General features: G+C 47.0%; 1 protein-coding gene across 1 annotated transcript in view; it reads right to left on the reverse strand.

Annotated features, from left to right (window-relative positions):
* The window catches only part of TNN (tenascin N), an 80,766-nt gene that overhangs the window by 41,165 nt on the left and 19,493 nt on the right, over positions 1-20,108 (reverse strand). The window contains exons 3-7 of the mRNA XM_081494041.1: positions 19,263-19,637; positions 17,794-18,057; positions 13,227-13,412; positions 11,626-11,715; positions 184-447 (exon numbers count right to left, since the gene is read on the reverse strand). Of these exons, the coding sequence (XP_081350167.1) occupies positions 184-447; positions 11,626-11,715; positions 13,227-13,412; positions 17,794-18,057; positions 19,263-19,637 (1,179 nt within the window). The remainder of the gene's footprint in view (positions 1-183; positions 448-11,625; positions 11,716-13,226; positions 13,413-17,793; positions 18,058-19,262; positions 19,638-20,108) is intronic.

Here is a 20,108-nt window from a genome sequence, read left to right on the forward strand (position 1 = left end):
TAATTATGAAATTTAAAATTGCTTTGGCAACCCCTTGCCCCACACCTGTAAACAAAAGAGCTGGTGCTAGGTGGGATTCGGTCTACTAATTCAAGAATCAATCTTTTCCCTGCCGTGGGGAAGTCTGTTTATTTAGAGATGGGAGAGAATAAGAATGAGAGACGACTCCCGTTCTCCTGTTACCTGTGAGAGCCGTGGTATCCGCCTTCTTGCTCTCCTGGTTGCCCCTCTCAGCCCACACGTAGACTTCATAGGCCTCCCCCGGCTTCAGGCCTGTCAGGACAGTGCTGTTCTGCTCCCCGGGCACCGCCGTGTCCTTGGTCTCCCCGTCAGCGGAGATGTAGCGCACTATGTACTTATCAATGACCGCCCGGACTGGGTCCCAGGACACCGCCACTGTGTCTTCCGTCACTCGGTCAGTGACCACGTTGGCTGGACTATCGATTTCTTCATAAGCATAACACAAGAAAGAAAAATTAGAGAAGACCTCTGGCTGGTCAAGGTCACCAGTGTTTCAAGATTGCATTCTTCTGGGTGACCTGGTTCCATAGTCTGTGCAATGCAAGACCCTCCATCATCTATGACAGGGGACAACTGGCCTCTGCTTGAACCCCAAGCTGAGAAAAGTCTTCCTGATGGACGTCCGTTTTCAGACCACTGAACACATTAGACAAAGCTCTTCCAAGTGTGGCTACTTGAAGTGGCTACTCCTTCAAGTATGTCTACCCTTGGTGGGCATGTAGAATACAACTAATTCCTCTTCCCAGAGACCATTCAGCAGGTGGATGGTCTCTTCCTGTACTGTTCTGTACTTAGTCACTCAGTCATGTCCGACTCTTTGTGACCCCATAGACTGTAGCCTGCCAGGCTCCTCTGTCCATGGGGATTCTCCAGGCAAGAATACTGGAGTGGGTTGCCATGCCCTCCTCCAGGGGAATCTTCCCAACTCAGGGTCTCCAGCATTGCAGGTGGATTCTTTACCATCTGAGTCACCAGGGAGGCCTGGTCTCTTCCTACTTCTCCCCTAATCAAAACAGCTTCACCTCTCAAATTTATGCACTAGTAAATTAAAACCTATTATATCATATTATAAATTTATATTACCAACTTCCCACTTAGTTTCTAGACTTGGCATTTACATCTAGACGTGTTCTTGTCTTTCCCTTTTCATAGAAAAATTCCCAGAACCCAGTTCATTCATTCAACAAGTCACTGAGCATCCATTCCATTCCATGGAATGTAATGGCTCTCAGGAATCACCAGTTAACAGGACAGTCAAAAATCCCTCTACATGTAGACTTCATATTCTAGAAGGACTAACCCAGGACAAAATGTCACAGACACTTTACCCCTCAATAACAGCCTCAGCCCAGAGCCTCAGAAAATTCCTGTTTTTTTCATACTTGTCCCAGTTACCCCAGGGGTTTTCAACCTTTGTCAACCAAGGACACCGACTAAGTACCACCACCAGAGGGTCTACTTCAGAAGGTCTGAGATATGCCCTGACATCTCTATTTAAAAAAAACTGCACAGGTGATTCTGATGTACATCAAAGTTTGAGGACCTTCACATTAAACCACATCTCCCCAATTTTTGCATATCATACATGTCCTGGACCCACCATTTATCCTCATTATATTTTATCTTACAGATTCCATTTATAATTTAGTCTTTCATCCAAGATGCCCACTTTCCTTTCCAGGTTCTTACCATTTGCAAACTTAATAAGTGATTCATGTGAGTGCACCCATCAAGGTCACTGATAAAGATGCTTGCCCCAAGACCCCGCCTTACATATAGATTGGTATCCTTCTGGGTGAAGACACACAGAAAGGAAATCTAAGCATTTTTCTTCTTCCTCATCCTGTTTTAGTTCTCTTGGCCAAGGATTTTCCAGCAGAGAAGTTACAACTTTACATAGCTATGTTCTTTGACATCAGCTACAATGCTCTTTTCTTGAGCACAGTGGCTGTGTTCTGTGTGCAAGGAAATGAAATATGTTCTATCACCAGAGACAATGCATATTTTATTTAATAAATCAACTGCCATTTATCAACGACATATTAAGTGCCAAGTGCTTTTAATTCATGACTTTATCAGATGTCATAGTAACAACATAAGGCATTTACCAGGTTCTCCATTTTACCAGGTTTACAAAATTAATAACAGTTACCATTTTGAGATCACTAATTATATGCAAGACTCAGAGAGATTAGATAAATTGCCCAAACTACACAGACAGTAAATGGTAGACCCTGACTCCTTCTGTAAACAATCACTAAGTGTTTACTTGGAGCCAGAGACTTAGCAGTGTTATGAGTTAAATTGTGTCCCCTTACCAAAAAGATAAATCTATGCCCAGCACCTCAAAATGTGACCTCATTTAGAGGTCTAGAGATACAGGGTTAAAATGAGGTCATTAGGGTGGTGGAACTGATCCTTATAAAAGGGGGAAATTTGGACACAGACACCTACAAATGGAAGACAGGATGAAAAACACTGGGGTGCATGTTCACATGCCTGTACCCCAGTGTTCGCTGCAGCACTGTTCACAACAGCCAAGACATGGAAGCAGCCCAAAGGTCCATCAACAGAGGAATGGGTAAAGAAGATATATATTAATATGTATCCATATACACACACACAATGGAACACTGCTAGGTCGCTTCAGTCGTGTCCGACTCTGTGTGACCCCGTAGACGGCAGCCCACCAGGCTCCCCTGTCCCTGGGATTCTCCAGGCAAGGACACTGGAGTGGGTTGCCATTTCCTTCTCCAATGCATGAAAGTGAAAAGTGAAAATGAAGTCGCTTCAGTCGTGTCCGACTTTTTGCGACCCCATGGGCTGTAGCCTACCAGGCTCCTCCGTCCATGAGATTTTCCAGGCAAGAGTACTTGAGTGGGGTGCCATTGCCTTCTCCCAATGGAACACTACTCAGCCATTAAAAAGAATGAAATAATGCCATTTGCAGCAACATGCTTGAACCTAGAGAATGACTTCTCAGTAAGTCAGAGAAAGAGAAATATCATATGATATCTCTTATATAATAGAATCTTAAAAAGTCATGATACAAATGAACTTATTTACAAAACAGAAACAGATTCCCAGACTTAGAAAGCAAACTTTTGGTTGCCAGAGGGGACGATGAGGGGAAGGGATAGTTAGGGAGTTTGGGATGGACATGTACACACTGCTATATTTAGAATGGATAACCAAAAAGGACCTACTGTATATAGCACGGGGAACCCTGCTCAATGTTATGTGGCAGCCTGAATGGGAACAGAGTTTGGGGGAGAATGGATACATGTATGTGTACGGCTCCATCCCTTTGTTGTCCACCTGAAACTATCACAATATTGTTGATAGACTGTACTCCAATACAAGCAAAAAAGTTAAAAAAAAAAAAAAAACACAAGGATTGCCAACAAACCCCAGAGGCTGGAAGGGACAAGAAAGGATCCTCCCCTTGAGCTGTCAGAGAGAATGTGGCCCTGCTGACACTTTGATTTCAGACTTCCAGCCTCCACAACCATGAGAGCCTCCAAAACCAACCTCCACACTCAATTTCTGTTTTAAGCCACCCAGTTTTTGGTACTTGGTTATAGCAGCCCTGGGAATCTAATATAAGCAATGAAGAGAATAAAGACCCTCTACCAGGGAGCTTACATTCTCTTGGGAAAGCCAGACAATAAACATGTGGGGACAGTGTTATGAAGCCCAACAGGGCAAGGAAAAGGAATTAGAAAGTAAGGGACAAAAGATACTTGTGATTTTAGAAGGAAGGCCAGTGAAATGGTAACATCTGAGCAAAGAGCAAAGTGAAATGAGGCATCAGGCCATGGACAATCTGAGGGACCTCACTCCAGGCAAAGGTAGCAGCAAGTTCAAAGGCCCTGCTCCATGTATTCGGGGAACAGCAGTAGGCCAGGGCATCAGGACAGAGTAGGTGAGGGGTTGAGTGGCTGAAGGTGAGGCCAGTGAGGCAAAGAGGCAAGGGGATGCCTTTGAAAGTCATTGTAACAACTTGGCTTTTGCACAGAATGAGATGAGAAGCTTCTGGGGGTGGCAGAGAGGGGCGGTGGTTCACTGAATGGTATGATCTGACATGTTATAAAAGGACCCCTCTGGCTGCTGGAGAGAGTACAGGCTGTCACAGGTCAAGAGCGGAGGTCCCCTAGGAGGCCACTACAACAGTTTATGTGTGAGACGACAGGAACGTGGACAACTGTGGCAGATGAAAGAGGGCTGGGGAGACTGCAAAGACAGAGCTGCCAGAGTCCGCTCGGGAATTTGACGTGGACTATAATGACTTGTCGGTTTGGGTCTTGAGCAATTTGCAGAAAGTGGCGACATTTACAAGGATGGGGAGATCTTTGGTACTGGTATTACAACAAATGCTAAAGGAACTTCTCTAGGCAGGAAACACAAGAGATGGGGAGACAAGAGGGAGGGTAGAGTCTCCAGAAGAGGCCGGGGAGAGGAATGGGACCAAGGGTTTGCTTTTGGACTTATTAACTGGTAACTGGTAGAGTCAAGATTTGAACCCAGTCCCGTCTACCTAAGACTACAAATTTCCACCTTATACCACTACCATTGGCCTCTTCTTCTTCTTTTTTTAGTATTTATTTGTTTAGCTGCATCCAGCCTTAGTTGTAGCACACAGGACCTCCATTGTGTTATGCGGGATTTCAGACAGATTCTCTAGTTGTGGTGTGGGCTCAATAGTTGCACACGCAGGCTTAGTTGCTCCACGGCATGTGAAGTCTTAGTTCCCCCACCAGGGATTGAGCCCATGTCCCTGGCATTGCAAGACCGATTCTTAACTGCTGGACCATCAGGGAAAGGCCCCCATCAGCCTCTTCTTATGGAACTACGACTACTACTAAGAATGCGAAAAAAGTGAAAGTGTTAGTCACTCAGTTGTGTCTGACTCTTTACAACCCCATGGCTCCTCTGTCTATGGGATTCTCCGGGCAAGAACACTGGAGTGGGTCGCCATTTCCTTTTCCAGTGCATGAAAGTGAAAAGTGAAAGTGAAGTTGCTCAGTCGTTTCCGACTCTTAGCGACCCCATGGACTGCAGCCTACTAGGCTCCTCTATCCATGGGATTTTCCAGGCAAGAGTACTGGAGTAGGTTGCCATTGCCTTCTCCAAAAATGATAATAATCAGTTGCAAATAAAATAAAGTATGATCTGAAAATTTCTTGTGACCTGGAATCCAGCAGCACTGGTGGATTGGAACTTGGAGGGGCAACTAGAAAGAGGACATGGTCCCAGACTGTCAGCTCTGGGAGACAGGGGCTGGGCGTACCTCACACCCACTGGCAGAGTGGGCCTCTTGGGATGAGAGGGCAGTGCGTTCAGGACACAGACACTAGAAGGGCCTCGTCCTAGGCCTCCAGAGCTCGAGTAGGCTCTACAAGGATGCTCAAGAGAAAGTGTGTACCCTGAGGGAGAGGGCTCCCTCCTCACCCCACTGCCCCCTTCTGTGCAAAGCATGAGTCTGCACATATCAGGGAAGAGAGCCTCCAATGGCGATATGTCACTTTGGGGAAATTAGTGCTCAACTGGGAGTGGGGACACTTTGACTGGCAAAGTGAGGATGGGGAACACCCAGAGAGTCCTGCCTCTTGAAGTCCCTGGCCCCCATCCTCTCCCACATCTGTACAACCCCCAGGCCTCTCACCGCCTCTCCCTGCCCCAGATCAGCACTTGTCACTATGGCTGCCAGGACCCTCAGCCCAGGCCCATGGCTTTGTAGGGTGAGGACTGCCTGCATGTGCAGCCCTGTCAAGGTCCATCATAGCCACATGGCTGGATGGAGGAAGCCTGATGTTATTATAACCAAGTTTGATAGAGTAATGTGTGAAAGACACCTGGCATATAGTATGTGGTCAATCAGTGGCACCTGGTTTTTTCAATACATTATAGTTTTACAGGTTATTTGCAAAAAATGAGCTTGTGCAACACACCTCTTCTTAAAGAAAAAAAGCACATAAGGAATGAGCATGAGACAAGGAGCTACCTCTGGGATTACACGCCAATTTAGCTCGGTGGCAGCCACTACAGTACTCTAATATCTGGGAAGCAGAGATCAGAAAGATTAGAGAATGACCCTCAAAGAAGAAACTGAATGTTTACAAATATCCCCTCGTTTTTGGATTTCCTTCCTATCTAGATCACCACAGAGCATCAAGGAGGTTCTCACTAGTTTACTATTTTATACATAGGGTATATTATACATGTCAATCCCAATCTCCCAATTCATCCCACCTCCTCTTTCCCTGCTTGGTGTCCATACACTCGTTCTCAACGTCTGTATCTCTATTTCTGCTTTGCAAATAGGTTCATCTGTACCATTTTGCATATGTATAACTGATTCACTTTGCTATACAGCAGAAACTAATAAAACATTGTAAAGCAACTATACTCTGATAAAATTTTTTTTAACATCAACAGTAATGAGGGCAGGCTTGCCTTTACATATAATAATATTATGATAAGTCCAAAAAAAAAAGAAAGATGATGGAAGTCTTCTTCTAAAAAAAAGAAAGAAAGAAAAAGAAACTGAATATTGTCTTTCCATCACTGCCTGTGGATTAAGGACAGTCCTAAAGAGACGTGTTAGACTGCACCTGTCCCACTTGGGTAAGCAGGGCTAAGCTGCCACCAATGATCATGGGAACCGATCCAGGGAATTACAGATTTCTGGCACAAGACCTGATTTTGACACACAGCCCTGAGGCTCCTCCTTCCCCCAGCAGTCCCAGAACCTTCAGGAACAGAGAAAAACCAGAAAAAAGCCATCTTGGCTATAAAGAGTGAGAAGGTAGGAGGCAAAATAGAATCATAGCATGTCAGGGTTACAGAGACCTCACTCAGAGAGGACATGTGACTTCTCCAAACTCATAAAGTCAGTGAGAGTCCGGGCCAGCCTGGAACTTGGGACTCCCCGCCCCCTTTCTCTCAACTCCCTAACAATAGCAACAACAACTTCAGTGTTTAAGAGTCTCTTTACTCCTCTCCTTGATAAATTTCAGGATGGGAATCAGATGCCAAGATACAGATATAGGAGGAAAGCCTCAGTGATAGGACCCCCCACAATGCACGACATCACTGGAAGGAGCCAGCTTAGCAGGACCAAGACCTGCCTCTCTGCCAAGAAGGAATATGGGGATCATAAACAGTCTTTTCCATGGAACAAAGCCTTTTGGTAGCCTGCTGCAGCTGGCCAAATCCGAGATGACTCACAGCCGCAGCTCAACTGGTAGATGGGCCCTCCTGCCCTGGCCCCAACTTCCTCCTCAGGCTGCAACCTCCCATCTGCTGGACACTAGCAGCCCTGGTGGGACCTTCCTCAGGGCCATGGGAGGTGAGGGACATCTAAGACAAGAGTTATAAAGCTTGATAGGAGAGATTCACTTTTGAGTGCATGTATTAGGTGGCACCAGTGGTAAAGAACCTGCCTGCCAATGCAGGAAACATAAGAGATGCAGGTTCGATCCCTAGGTTGGGAAGATCCCCTGGAGCAGGGCATGGCAACCCACTCCAGTATTCTTGCCTGGAGAATCCCAAGGACAGAGGAGCCTGGCGGGCTACAGTCCACAGGGTCGCAAAGAGTCGAACACGACTGAAGCAACTTAGCACATACACACTCAAATAAAGGTGAGCCCCATTTCAGAGAGATCTACAAAACTGGGGATACAGAAAAGGCTAATAAGGAGTTCTAGGCACGTGAGGACAGGTTATTCTGCTTTATAACAAGATTCCCCCACAGAATTGGGTAGGACAGCTGTGAAGCTGTCCTGGGTCTATGCTGACACACTCAACAGCACGGGTCCACGCTCTAACCCATGGCCACGGGATTAGGGACAGCCTTCTCCATTCACAACAGCCACGTGTGAGTCACCTAGCTGGCACAGTGGAAAATGGCACAGCCAGGGGCTAAAATCTATGGGGACATGGGCTTGAGGGCAGGGACGGGGGACAGGGCCTATACTACAGTTGTGAAGGTGAGTTCACTGAAGAGGTATGCATAGTACCTCTTCAGTATAGAACTATAGTAGCTATGTTTTCTCAGGTCTCCTCTACTGCTGTTCATTGTGGCAATAAAATTATTCAAAAGATATCATATGTAGAGAATGTGCTCACAGAGATCGATCCATCTTCCTGCTGTCCTCCTCTAGCTTTGCTTCTGCAAAGCGACCCTAAACTCAAATGCCATTCACTAGTTTACTCTGAATCTCCTAAACTTTGTAGGCCTCAACATTCTCATCTGTAAAATGGGAATAACAATGCTTGCAATGTTAGTAGAAGGACCAAAGATAATATTCATGAAGCCCCTCGGTACCTAGAACACAGTGGGGCCTCAAAGGCTAGAGACTCTCATTATTTTTCAGCTACAGGGTGTGGGGTGGCTGTGAGAGACAGGAGTTCTGAATGATACAGGAGCTCATCTTGAAACAAAAAGGAGCTAGAGAAGGAAAGTTTTAGGGGCTGGGCCATTTCAAATGAAGCACTGTGTTTGGGAAGCAATAACAAGTGAAAAGGATAGTGTGTGTGTGTGTGTGTGTGTGTGTGTGTGTGTGTGTGTTAGTTGCTTAGTCGTGTCCGACTCTCTGCAACCCCATAGACCACAGCCCACCAGGCCCCTCCGTCCATGGGATTCTCCAGGCAAGAACACTGGAGTGGGTTGCCATTTCCTTCTCCAGAAAAGGATAGTAAGAGTTGCCAAAACTTATCTCATAGCATAGTCTCAGGAGAAAAGTTCTGAGAAAATTGCTAACGAGTGAATATGCTACACCGTATGTCCTAATGTGCCTGGGAACATGTGAGATTATGAAAAACCAAGTGGTCCTTTGTTTCAGACTCACTATGGAAAGGCATGAATTACAGATGTTATTACAAAATCATAAACATAAAAAGTAAGAGAAGGAATCTGAAACTCATGTAGTCCAACTTTCCATGTTACAGATGGAGCGTCACCTCTCAGTGAGGGGCCTGCCTCTGGTCATCTGATGGGATGCGGCTGTGAGGGTCTGATGGGGGAGTTTGGGAACACGTCTCCCTGGAGACACTGGCCTGGCTGCTGCATGCTTCTCCAGAAGCTGACCTGGCCCTGAGGTTTTTAGAAGTGCTTTTCAGGGCACTTTAAGCATGTGAACAGGGTAAGATTTTCAGTCGACGCTTTCTCTTCTGTGGTATGAGTTCCACTGAGTGATTCGTTAAATGGAAAACATCTGAACTGTGCCAGTTCCATCCTGTACATGCATATGCCATTCTTATATTCCAGGGTGTTTTTCCGTCTCATGGAATGCAAAACATCTGGAGAAAAGAGAGATTCTTCCCCTCCCTCTTACGTTAACTAACAGTCTGGCCAGGTGTGAGAGTGTTTCCTGACCTTAGAAATTATTGGGTCCTTTTTTGTCATGTTAATAAGGCACATAATACAAATTTATTTGCAATCCAATAAAATATCCCATCCTGCTTTTAGAATATAATAAGCAATAAAAATATTTCTTGAACGCTCATGTTCTAGCTAGGATAATACACTTGAAAGTTTAACTGGCAATTCAGGGCCATTTGTAATTAAATGCTCTAGAAATTCAGGGGCAAAGATGGTTGCCATTTAACATGGTCCTAAAAGGCCTCAGTGAAGCAGCCAGTGTAGGAGCTGACCCTGTGATGTTACTGCTGTGAGCCCTTGAAGGGCAGGGATCAGGGCTCATCATCTATGTATCTAAAGGAACCGTGTCTCTAGGACCCAATGATACTCGGCAATTAATGCTTGTTGAACTGACTTAATTGACAGCTAGAGATAACAGTGGAGAATTTTCCAGGCAGGGGTAACAACACAAACAAACCCACGAGGTAGAGAGAAGGCTTCTGTGTTAGGGAACCCCAAGAAGAGTCCAGTTGCAGGAAGGCTTCTTGGTGGGAAATTCTGAGCAAGACAATGGCCCAGGTTGGATGGGCCCACAGAAGCCAAGATAAAAGGACTCTATCTTACCCAAGACAATGAGAAGTCACAGAATTTTTTTAGTCAGGGAGTAAACAGTATGAAAATTAACCAGAAATTCCCTGGTGGCTCAGATGGTAAAGAATCTGCCTGCAGTGCCAGAGACCCAGGTTCGATCTCTGGGTCACAATGATCCCTTAGAGAAGGGAAAGACAACTCACTCCAGTATTCATGTCTGGAGACTTCCATGGACAGAGGAGCCTGGTGGGCTACAGTCCATGGGGTCACAAAAGACACAACTGAATGACAGAAACTTTCAATTTCACAATGAACAGGGAAATAAAAGTAGGTGGCCTTTTAGTTTTGCGTCCACCAAAGTGGACATCCTGGGTTCCAGTCCCAGGCCTGTCACTTCCAAGCTGGGCAATCTTGAGCTTAATTTCTCTAAGCCTCAGCTGTCTCATATGTGACTTAGAAATAATAATAAGACCTACCACACAGGATTATGATCAGAACTAAATGAGATAATTCACGAGCAGTGCACAGTTTGTATAACACCTGGGGCATGGTAAGCTCTCAATTAATTCACAGTTAAAGAAAAAGTCTCTAGAAGCAAGGAAAGACCTGCCATTTTCCAACTCACTGACAGCGATTCACTAGTTCACCATTCATGCAGGCTGCACAGTATACACTGTATGGTTAAAAAACTAATGTATATTTTATCCTTTATGATTGCCCAACTATATAATTCTTTCACATTCCAGCTATGCAATCTGTTAGGCAGCTGAAACAGTGAATTCAATTCTTGCACCATCTCACCCTTATTCTCACTAGCCCAACCAGCTACTGCCAGGACTGAATTGAAAAGAACTACAAAACTTTTCAAGAAAGTCTCCAAATTCAAATATCCCTTCTTTGCTGGCTCCAAGGATTTGCCTTTACCCAGCGGCATCAAGCTCACAGTCTCCCACCGTGACTTGGCAGGAGCACAGAGTGTTTGCACGAGGCTCACAATTCAATATGGGCTCAAGCACTGTCTAAAAACTAAAAATTACATAGGACATCTTGCATATAAATAAATTAATAAAAAAAAAAACTACCATGATTTCAAATTCTTTTCTGATAATAAATTACAAACTTACTGTCAAATATTACTGATTCATAGCAACATTTGTCATTATGTATTTTCTTAATCCACAGATGCTAAATCTATTGCTACTCCCCTGCGAAAGTCTTTAATATCTCTTGACATTTTAAAGCAAACTCTCTGAGTGTGTTTGTCATGAAAAAACACCGAAATGACAAGAAAAAAGTTATAAATCACCTGTCTTGGGTACTATGGAGCTGTGTGCCTAAGTCCAAGATAATAAATGCCTTGGAAAGAACCCAATGATGGAAGCTATTAAAATAAGCAGAAAGGTGTTGGAAATGGCCTATCCCCTTGACTCCAAGATTCAGGTGGAGATTTTCAACAGCAAGAAAAATGTGAGATAGAAGTTTATTTCCCCTCTTCTGCCCCGCACCCCTCCCCTAGAGATGTCCGTACACAGAGAAACTGGCTATCTCTATACGCAGAAGTACAGAGTTTTTATCCAAAGAGGAGTCAGCAAGAATATAGCAGAAGGCGTGCGTGGGATGCATTCACAGTGCCTCCACGTGGTTCTTACCTGTCCTGCCGTTCAGAAGAATTGGCTTGCCCTCGAAGTCTCCCCTCATGGGGATGACTGTGATCTTATATTCTGTCCCCGGCTGCAGACCTGGAAACAAGCAGCCAATGCCGGGTTGAGGACGGGCTCTGAACCCAGGAGCCCCAGCACTGCTCTTCTGGGGATTCGGAAGGGTGAGGGGCAGGGCTGTGAGTCTCCCCTCGAGACTACAGTCTACCTAAGGCAGCTAAAGAGCTGCAGGACCAGTGGAACATGAGGCATCACTGAGGAGCTTATAGGCCAGAATGGACGAGATGAATCTGATGAGGCTCTGGTTTCTTCCTTGGGCCATTAAGCACATATTTCCCAATTGTATTTATAGCCCAAATGTTTTTCTGCTCCCGACAATCATTTTCCCTCAAAAGTTTCTTTCCTTCCCATTGTAATAATTCACTTAACTTGTTTCTCTTTATTTTCTTTTTTGTCTTCACTTTACTTGGCCTTTTCTGTTTCTTTTTTGTTCTTAATTTTTGTTGTTTCTCTGTAGCAGCCACCTGAATGCTTGTTTCTCATGGCACAAAAATTGAGACTTTGGTGACAAAATGCAGGCAAATGGTAGCATGTATGAGGCACACCCCACAAAACATTGAGAACTCCAAGATGACCTCTCAAGACAGAAATCAGAGGGTGGAGGGCAGGAAAAAGCCCCAGAGGAGGACGTACCAAGGAGCTAGTAAGCCTCAGGGCCCCTCACGTGCACCAGCCCCTTCCAAGGCCATGTGCTTGGGCATTCATGTTTATGTGTTACTTTTCTTAAAGAGGGTCCTGAAAACTGTGCAAGCGTCAGGTGCCACAAAACATTACCCAGCCCTGCGTGGCCCCATTGTGTCTGCAGCCATCTGATTTCCAGTCTTCCAGTGTTTGCTCAGTCACTTGGGATGAGGAATGCCCCACTCCTGGCTGCCTAGCTTGGGATGAGGAATGCCCCACTCCTGGCTGCCTAGCTCAACTCCTTCCACATATGGCACTGAACAAACCAACTTTAACCAATTTCTCAATGTCTCTCTCTCTCCTACACCACACACACACACACACACACACACACACACACACACACACACACACACACACACACACACACACACACACACACACACACACACTGTTCTTCCAAAAAGAAAACCTGTCTGCCATCAAATCCCCTGTCACACACACACACACACACACACACACACACACACACACACACACACACACACACACACACACACACACACACACACTGTTCTTCCAAAAAGAAAACCTGTCTGCCATCAAATCCCCTCTGAGACACAGAGGCTTCCAGAGGGTTAGCTGACTTGGAAGAACATTTCAGATGTGTAATCTGCTACCTGGATGCTCTGAGATCCTGGAGTCAGCCCTGGGATGCTGGAGCAGAGTCTTCAGGCCCCTCAGAGTGGGCTGACCTCTGTGAACTCCCGGAGTCAGGGTTCAGGTGATACTCAAGGCCTCAGGACCCTCTGTGTACAGCTGAGCGCTATAGCGGCTGGTCCCCACTGCTCACACAGTCCCCACCTCAGCATCCACACCAAGCATCTCGCATCCCCAGTGCTGGCTCTTACCTGTGATGTCGTATCGGCTCTTGGGGTCACCACTCTTGGGCACGGTGACCTCGGCCACCTCTTGCCCTGTCAGGGGGCCATACTGCAACTTGTAGTAGTCCACCTCAGTCGCGGGGTTCTCCCATTCCACGTCAAGGGAGTTCTCCGTCTCATCTGTCACCCAGGCAGTGCCAGGCACAGCAAGATCTAGTGCAGGGGTCGGGGTGGGGGGGCAAGAGAAAGTAGTGAAGGTGAGGGCCCCCTGTCTGTAACAGGCCGTTGGCTACCAGGTCAGCTCCCATTCTTGACACTCTGCATGCAGGCTGCAGCCCCAGGACATGTCCTTAAAATGTGTCCTGGAACTGCCAAAGCAGCACGTAACTGTTGGTTTTCCCACTGTCCATGGAGGACAGACTGTCTTCCAGGAAAACTTCTTCTCTATCCCAGCCCATCAGATGCCAGGCAACCCTCCCTGTCCACGTTGCCATGGCCAAGCCCTAAGCCTCAACTCTGAGGCCAGCCGTCAACACACTCGGCGTTGGGGGCAGTCACACTGCTCTGAGCCGAACATTCACCCTTTAGCTCTTCAGAGACGCAGCCCCATGACAAGACTCTCAAGGCCCCTCCATGTAGAGTTTGGGAAATATATTTCAAATTTTCTGGAATGCAACCAGCTCCTTCCTCAGTCTCCCAAATTACAGTTGCTTCCCCTTCTCTCAAATTCTCCTGTAAGATTTACCCTTATGCAAAACCGTAAAGCAGCAGAATTTTAACTTGGTCCTTTGAAGGATTCTTCCTGCAAGTTCTACCAAATTTTAACACCTCTCCCAGATACCTGATATCCTCAGCCGCTCTACCTATTGATCCTGTGAAGGAAGAAAATAACTGTGCATAGTTCTTCATGCCCTGCTGGTTCAGTCGGTAAAGAATCCGCCTGAAATGCAGGAGTTCAGTCATTAAGTTGTGTCCAACTCTTTGCATCCCCATCAGGCTCCTCTGTCCATGGGATTTTCCAGGCAAGAATACTGGAGTGGATGGCCATTTCCTTCTCCAATGCAATGCAGGAGACTGGAGTTCAACCCCTGGGTCAGGAAGATCCCCTGGAGAAGGAAATGGACACCCACTCCAGTATTCTTGCCTGGGAAATTCCATGGACAGAGGAGCTAAGCAGGTTACAGTCCATGGGGTTGCAGAGTTGGACACAGCTGAGCAACTAAACCATACCACTGCCACACGAAGTATTAATGCCTAAATGTTCACCCATCCACTCAGAAGAAAATGAAAATATGATGCCTGTTACCAAGGAATGGATTGCTGGTGTGGCTCTGTGGGAAGGACTTTTGGGTGCTGGTGATGGAGAGGGGTCTGAGGTCTCTGGGAGTGCTTTGAATTTCAATGGCCACCTCCCAGGCCAATGCTGCCTGGTCTGAAGTTTGGAACAGGAAAGACAAGCCCCCAGACTCTCAGCCTCGCCCCCTTCCTCACCTCCCATGCCTTGGATCTGAAGGTGTTCCCACCAGGCTGACTGACCCTTTGTCAAGGACACAGAACAGAGAATTTGTGCATCAGTCAAGGGGCGAACTCTCAAGGCCTGGGGCTCTGAATGTTTCTGAATCTCTCTGTTATGGATAAAGAGCTTCATGGAGCCTTTTCCCTGAAGCACTCCCTCCCAAGCTCTGCCTTTCACCCGCCAGCCTCCAGGTTCTTCCCTCAAAGATGGGAATTTCTTGAGGGAACAACAGGTCAAGAGGTGAATAATGAAAATGACTCAAGGGTTACAGAAGGGGTACTACATGGCTCACAAGTAAAAAAGCAGGAACTTCGTGAAAAAGTGCAAGGTGAGCATGGGGATAAGTGTCTCTCAGGCTGAGGTTCCCCAGAGGAACAAACCAGAAAGGGTTTCACTTGAATTGGATTAGACGACTTTGCAGTCGTCTTTGCAGGATTTTACAAGTCCCCAGGGCAAGAAGCCAGGAGTGGTTGCTAAGACTTTCAGAACTGATGTCTCTGCTCTTCATTGAGAGACTGTGGGCACTGTCCTGGCTGAAGACAGGGGCAGTCAGACAAAAAGAGAAAGAGAAAAGCAGCCAACAGCGGGGGCCGGCCTGACTCTCACAGGTGGGCCTCTGTGTTCTCCCGTTGAACATACACAATTTCACAGGGACTTCCCTAGTGGTTCAGTGGGTAAGACTCTGTGCTCCCAATGCAGGGGCCCAGGTCCCACCCTTTATCAGGAAACTAGATCCCACATGCATGCCACAACCAAGTCTGGGAGCAGCCTAAATAAATAAATACAATTTCACACAACATCAGCAGCAGACAAATTAAGATGAAACATGACCATTCCAAGATTTTGTCTGCACACAGGCAAAACATGAACTGAACATTGTCCAAATCACAAAAATGACTAAACATCCTCCCTTCTGACTAATATGAGTGACTATTCCCCCTCCCTTTTTTTAAACCAAGGACAGCTTTAGCCTCCCTCTAGTCTACCCTCTTCCTAGATAAGATTCACTAAGATACCAATCACAGGATTATCCCCAGTTCATGACAGTATGCAATCAAACGTAAATCCCTGCTTCCCTAACCCTTCTCTCAGATCACCTAACACAAGTTCAAATCCTACACCAGTCTCCTCAAACACTGTCTTCCTGAGACACCCATGGTCCCCCATTGTGTGCGCTCCTGTGAGGCAACAATCAATAAACCCAATTTGTTCAACTACAGGGGTGTTCTGAGAGGTCTTTGGCTAGAGGGCATTGACGATGGCAATCACAAACTGTCCTCCCAAAGAGGATAAGTCCTTCATGCTCTTTCTAACATTGAGCTACCCCTACCCTTTTCTATTCTTACCACCAAAATGGACAGGCAGTCAGATATTTCTGCAAAGACGCTTCATTCCAAAGGCCCATTCACCTGGATCTCCCTGGACTTTCCTTGAGAGTTTAGGGGAAAATGGAGGCAGCTCATTTTTATCACACCTAGAACAGTGCCTTTTTATTTTTTTAAAGTCACTCAGTTGTGTCCGACTCTTTGCAACCCCATGGACTATGGACCCTTCTAGACTCCATGGAATTCTCCAGGCCAGAATACCGGAGTGGGTAGTCTTTCCCTTCTCCAGGGGATCTTCCCAAACCAGCGATCAAACGCAGGTCTCCCACATTGCAGGCAGATTCTTTACCAGTTGAGCCACAAGGGAAGCTGAGGATAGTGCCTGGCGATGTTCAAATAAATGTTCAAGTAAATGTTCAATAAAGTATGCTGAGAAAAGAAATGAATTTGAATCACTCAAACAACTAGGTTTCTCTGGACCCTTGAAGATCTAGGCTGTCTCAGGTACTATCATAGGAATGAATAATTTCTAAAGAATAAGCAGTGATGCTTGTCCTTCCAAACATCTTGCTAGCATTTAGTGGTGCCCTAGAGATTCTGTCCCTCCAGATCTGCCTTCCTGTTCTGTATCCCAGATCATGACCTTTATGAAATGTATTAGCTGGGTCCCCTGGCCCTCTGATTTCTGGTCATGTGCAGCCAATGAGAGTCACCAGAAGACCAGAGGGCAGGAGAGAGAGTTTGGGCAACTGTTCTCCTTCACTGCCTCCTGATGAGGACATAGTGGACTGCCTGCGTTCCTCTACCAAAGGCACTTCATCAGGCAGCCATTTCCTAAAGCTCTTTCTGGGTCCCAGTACCAATTTCCATCCCCTGCCCCTTGAGACTGGGGTGGATCCCCACTGGTGCTAGCCCTGGAGTTTCTCATCATCCAAACCTTACCTATACCTTTATAAATAACCTCTTCACTAAACTTTCTAAGCTACCCCATTTGTTCCCTCTCTTTCCTGCTAAGATGAATCTAATTGATACAGGTGGCTTTAGCAGACCCCCAATCATACCAACTTGACCTTGTTCAGAGGCTCAGTGAGGCCATGAGGATGCAAGTGTCCTCCATGGCTGCTTGTACATGGGTGCCAGAGCAACCAGAAAAGACTATTGAGAGTCCCTTGGACAGCAAGGAGATCAAACCAGTCAATCCTAAAGGAAATCAACCCTGAATATTTGTTGGAAGGGCTGATGCTGAAGCTGAAGCGCCAATACTCTGGCCACCTGATATGAAAAGCTGACTCACTGGAAAAGACCCTGACACTGGAAAAGATTGAGGGCAGGAGGAGAAGAGAACAACAGAGGATGAGACAGTTGGATGGCATCATCGATTCAAAGGACATGAACTTGAGCAAACTCTGGTAGATGGTGAAGGACAGGAAAGCCTGGTGTGCTGCAGGCCATGGGGTTGCTAAGAGTCAGACTCAATTGAGCAACTGATGAATAACAATCTCAGGGAATGGATAAGACCCTGTAATTCCCAATCCAGCAGGCTCCATCACTGGCTTGGAGGACCCAATAATCAAGGAGCAGAGAGAGGGGAATAAGAATGGAGACTTTTCTTCAGAACCTAGGATTGCAGCAGCTGTGTTTTACAAACTCCAAACCAGAGTAATGGCCTGGGTAGTAGAAGGGTACTTGTGGGGACAATGGAAGAAGATGTATAGAGCAGGACCTCTCCTGAGAAACCTGGCTGCTTTCTCACCTGTGGTGGCCAGTAGATGCTGTGGGCTGCTGGAAATCTCTTTCTTCACATTGCGCAGGGTCACGATGTACTTGGTTCCAGGCAGCAAACCCAGGATCTCGTAGCTGTGCTGCTCCTTGGGCACTCTGATCTGCTTCACAGAGAGCTCCTTCCCCAGCGGGTAGTAGCTGAGGAGGTAGTGGTCCACCTGGCTGGAGGGCTCCCAGCTCACCAGCAGGGAATCCTCTGTGCTCTTAAGCAGCTGCAGTCCCTGGGGGGCGACCACTGCACATAGAACAGGAACAGGGGTGGAGACAGTGAGGAAATGGGTGGGGATCTATAGCCAAAATGTATTCCTTGAGCACCTATTTTATATTGAGTTGGCCAAATCATAGCATATGGAAAAACCCAAATGAACTTTTTGGCCAATCCACTGCTTAACACTATGATGGTGTGTGTGGAGGATACACAGCCTGGGTAAGGCACCACGATGGACCCCCTAAAAGTTAGGAGTGGACTATCTGGTTAGGAGTTAATATTGACCCCCCTATGTCACCAGTGATGCTCCAAGTCTTGGTTCAAAACCATCCAACCTATGGCTTTAACAGGAGTTAACATTAATCTTTAAATGGTCCAGAGATGAGAAAGCAAGCTACAAAAAAAAAAAAAAGAGAGAGAGAGAGATAGAGACCCAGCTTGGACCAAGATGGTGAATCTGACCTCCAACAGACCCTGAGTCTCACTCTACCGTGATTTTACTATATTGGCATATTAAATGACATGCCTACCAGCAGCCTTGACTGGGACATTAGGAGTCAAAAAAACAATAAAAGAGAGTGGCACCTCACTCCTTTGAAAAAGCACTGCTCCTTCTCAGATAGACCAATGCACAGTCTCCCCATCATTAACCTCACTACTCCTTCCTTTGTTTTTACTCTTTAAAATTAAATTTCTCTTGCTAGGTGGGCCAGAAGTTGATCTGTGCACTTAGTTCCCACTTCTCCATTGTTCAACCACTGAATAAAGCTTGTGCTGTAGGGATCTCAGCTTGAGTTTTGTTATTGGCACCTAGAACCGCAACCCTCCCCCAGCCAGGCAGAGAGCCTCAGCAGGGCCAGGGCCTGAGCAGGGTCTACAAGACTTCATTCAGTAACACCTACACACTGACACACACACACACACACACACACACACACACACACACTAGATCACCCAAGACTACTGGTCCTCAAACCAGTGGTATCAGCATCACCTTGGAACTTGTTAGAAATGCAAGTTCTTGGGGCCCTACCTCAGACCTGCTGAATCAGAACCTCTGAGAGGGACCCAGGAATCTGTATTTTCACATGCTCTCCAGGGGGTTCTGGTGTAAGCTAAATAAAGCTGGGGTGCCTTACTTAGGACAAAATGTAAACTGATGGTTAAAGGGTGCCTGGACCATGGGGGCCGGGTCAGAAGATAGGCGGACCCAGGCGCATCTCCGCTCTCACCCTGGGCGCAGTCGAGGCCAGTGAAGCCCTCCTCGCAGTAACACTCGCCCGTGTCGCAGAAGCCGTGGCCACTGCAGTCGCCGGGGCAGCGCCGCTCGCTGCAGTCCTCCGACGTGAAGTCCTCGTGGCACTGGCAGACGCCACGCACGCATGCGCCGTGCCCGCTGCAGTTCTCGGGGCAGGCTGGGTAGGCGCAGTCGGCGCCCACGTAGGGCGGCTCGCACACGCAGCGGCCGTCCACGCAGCGCCCGTGCCCGCTGCAAGCGCCGGGGCAGGCGAGCCGCTCGCAGTTGGCGCCCTCCCAGCCATGCTCGCAGTGGCAGCTGCACGTGTCCAGGGAGAAGGTCCCATGGCCACTGCAGTGGCGGCTCAGACCTGCCCGAGAGAGAGAACAGTGAGCGGAGGCTGGAGGGCTTGTGAATGGGGAATCTCCACCCCTGAGGGCCCTGAGAGCAGATCATTTCAGGATTCAGCAAGACTCTTTCTGTAGAGGGTAGGGTCTATGGGGAAGACTAGGAGTCTGCCCTTTCTACTGTGGGCCAGACTCTAACCTACGAAATCTATACTTTATGCCTGAAAAGTCACAGGGAACCACCCTAGCCTTTCCCTTTCCATCCCAAGAGCTCCTGTGACTTCACTTGGTTCCCCCACCACCACCCCGTAAATGATGCTAATTATTTAGTACCTTTCTATGAAAGCGCCTTAAATGCTCCAACCTGGACATCAGTGGGCCAACTTATACTAAAGGGCAGAGCTCCTGGGGTGGGCAGGAGAGAGCTAGGCTGTATGGGAGCTTGTCTTGATTGGAAGAGCTGGACCTAGCAAGTCTGGGTCCTTAGGAAATGA

Source organism: Giraffa tippelskirchi, chromosome 5 (genome assembly GCF_054371585.1).
Source record: "Giraffa tippelskirchi isolate mGirTip1 chromosome 5, T2T-mGirTip1v1.2.pri, whole genome shotgun sequence".
Classification (NCBI taxonomy): Eukaryota; Metazoa; Chordata; class Mammalia; order Artiodactyla; family Giraffidae; genus Giraffa; species Giraffa tippelskirchi.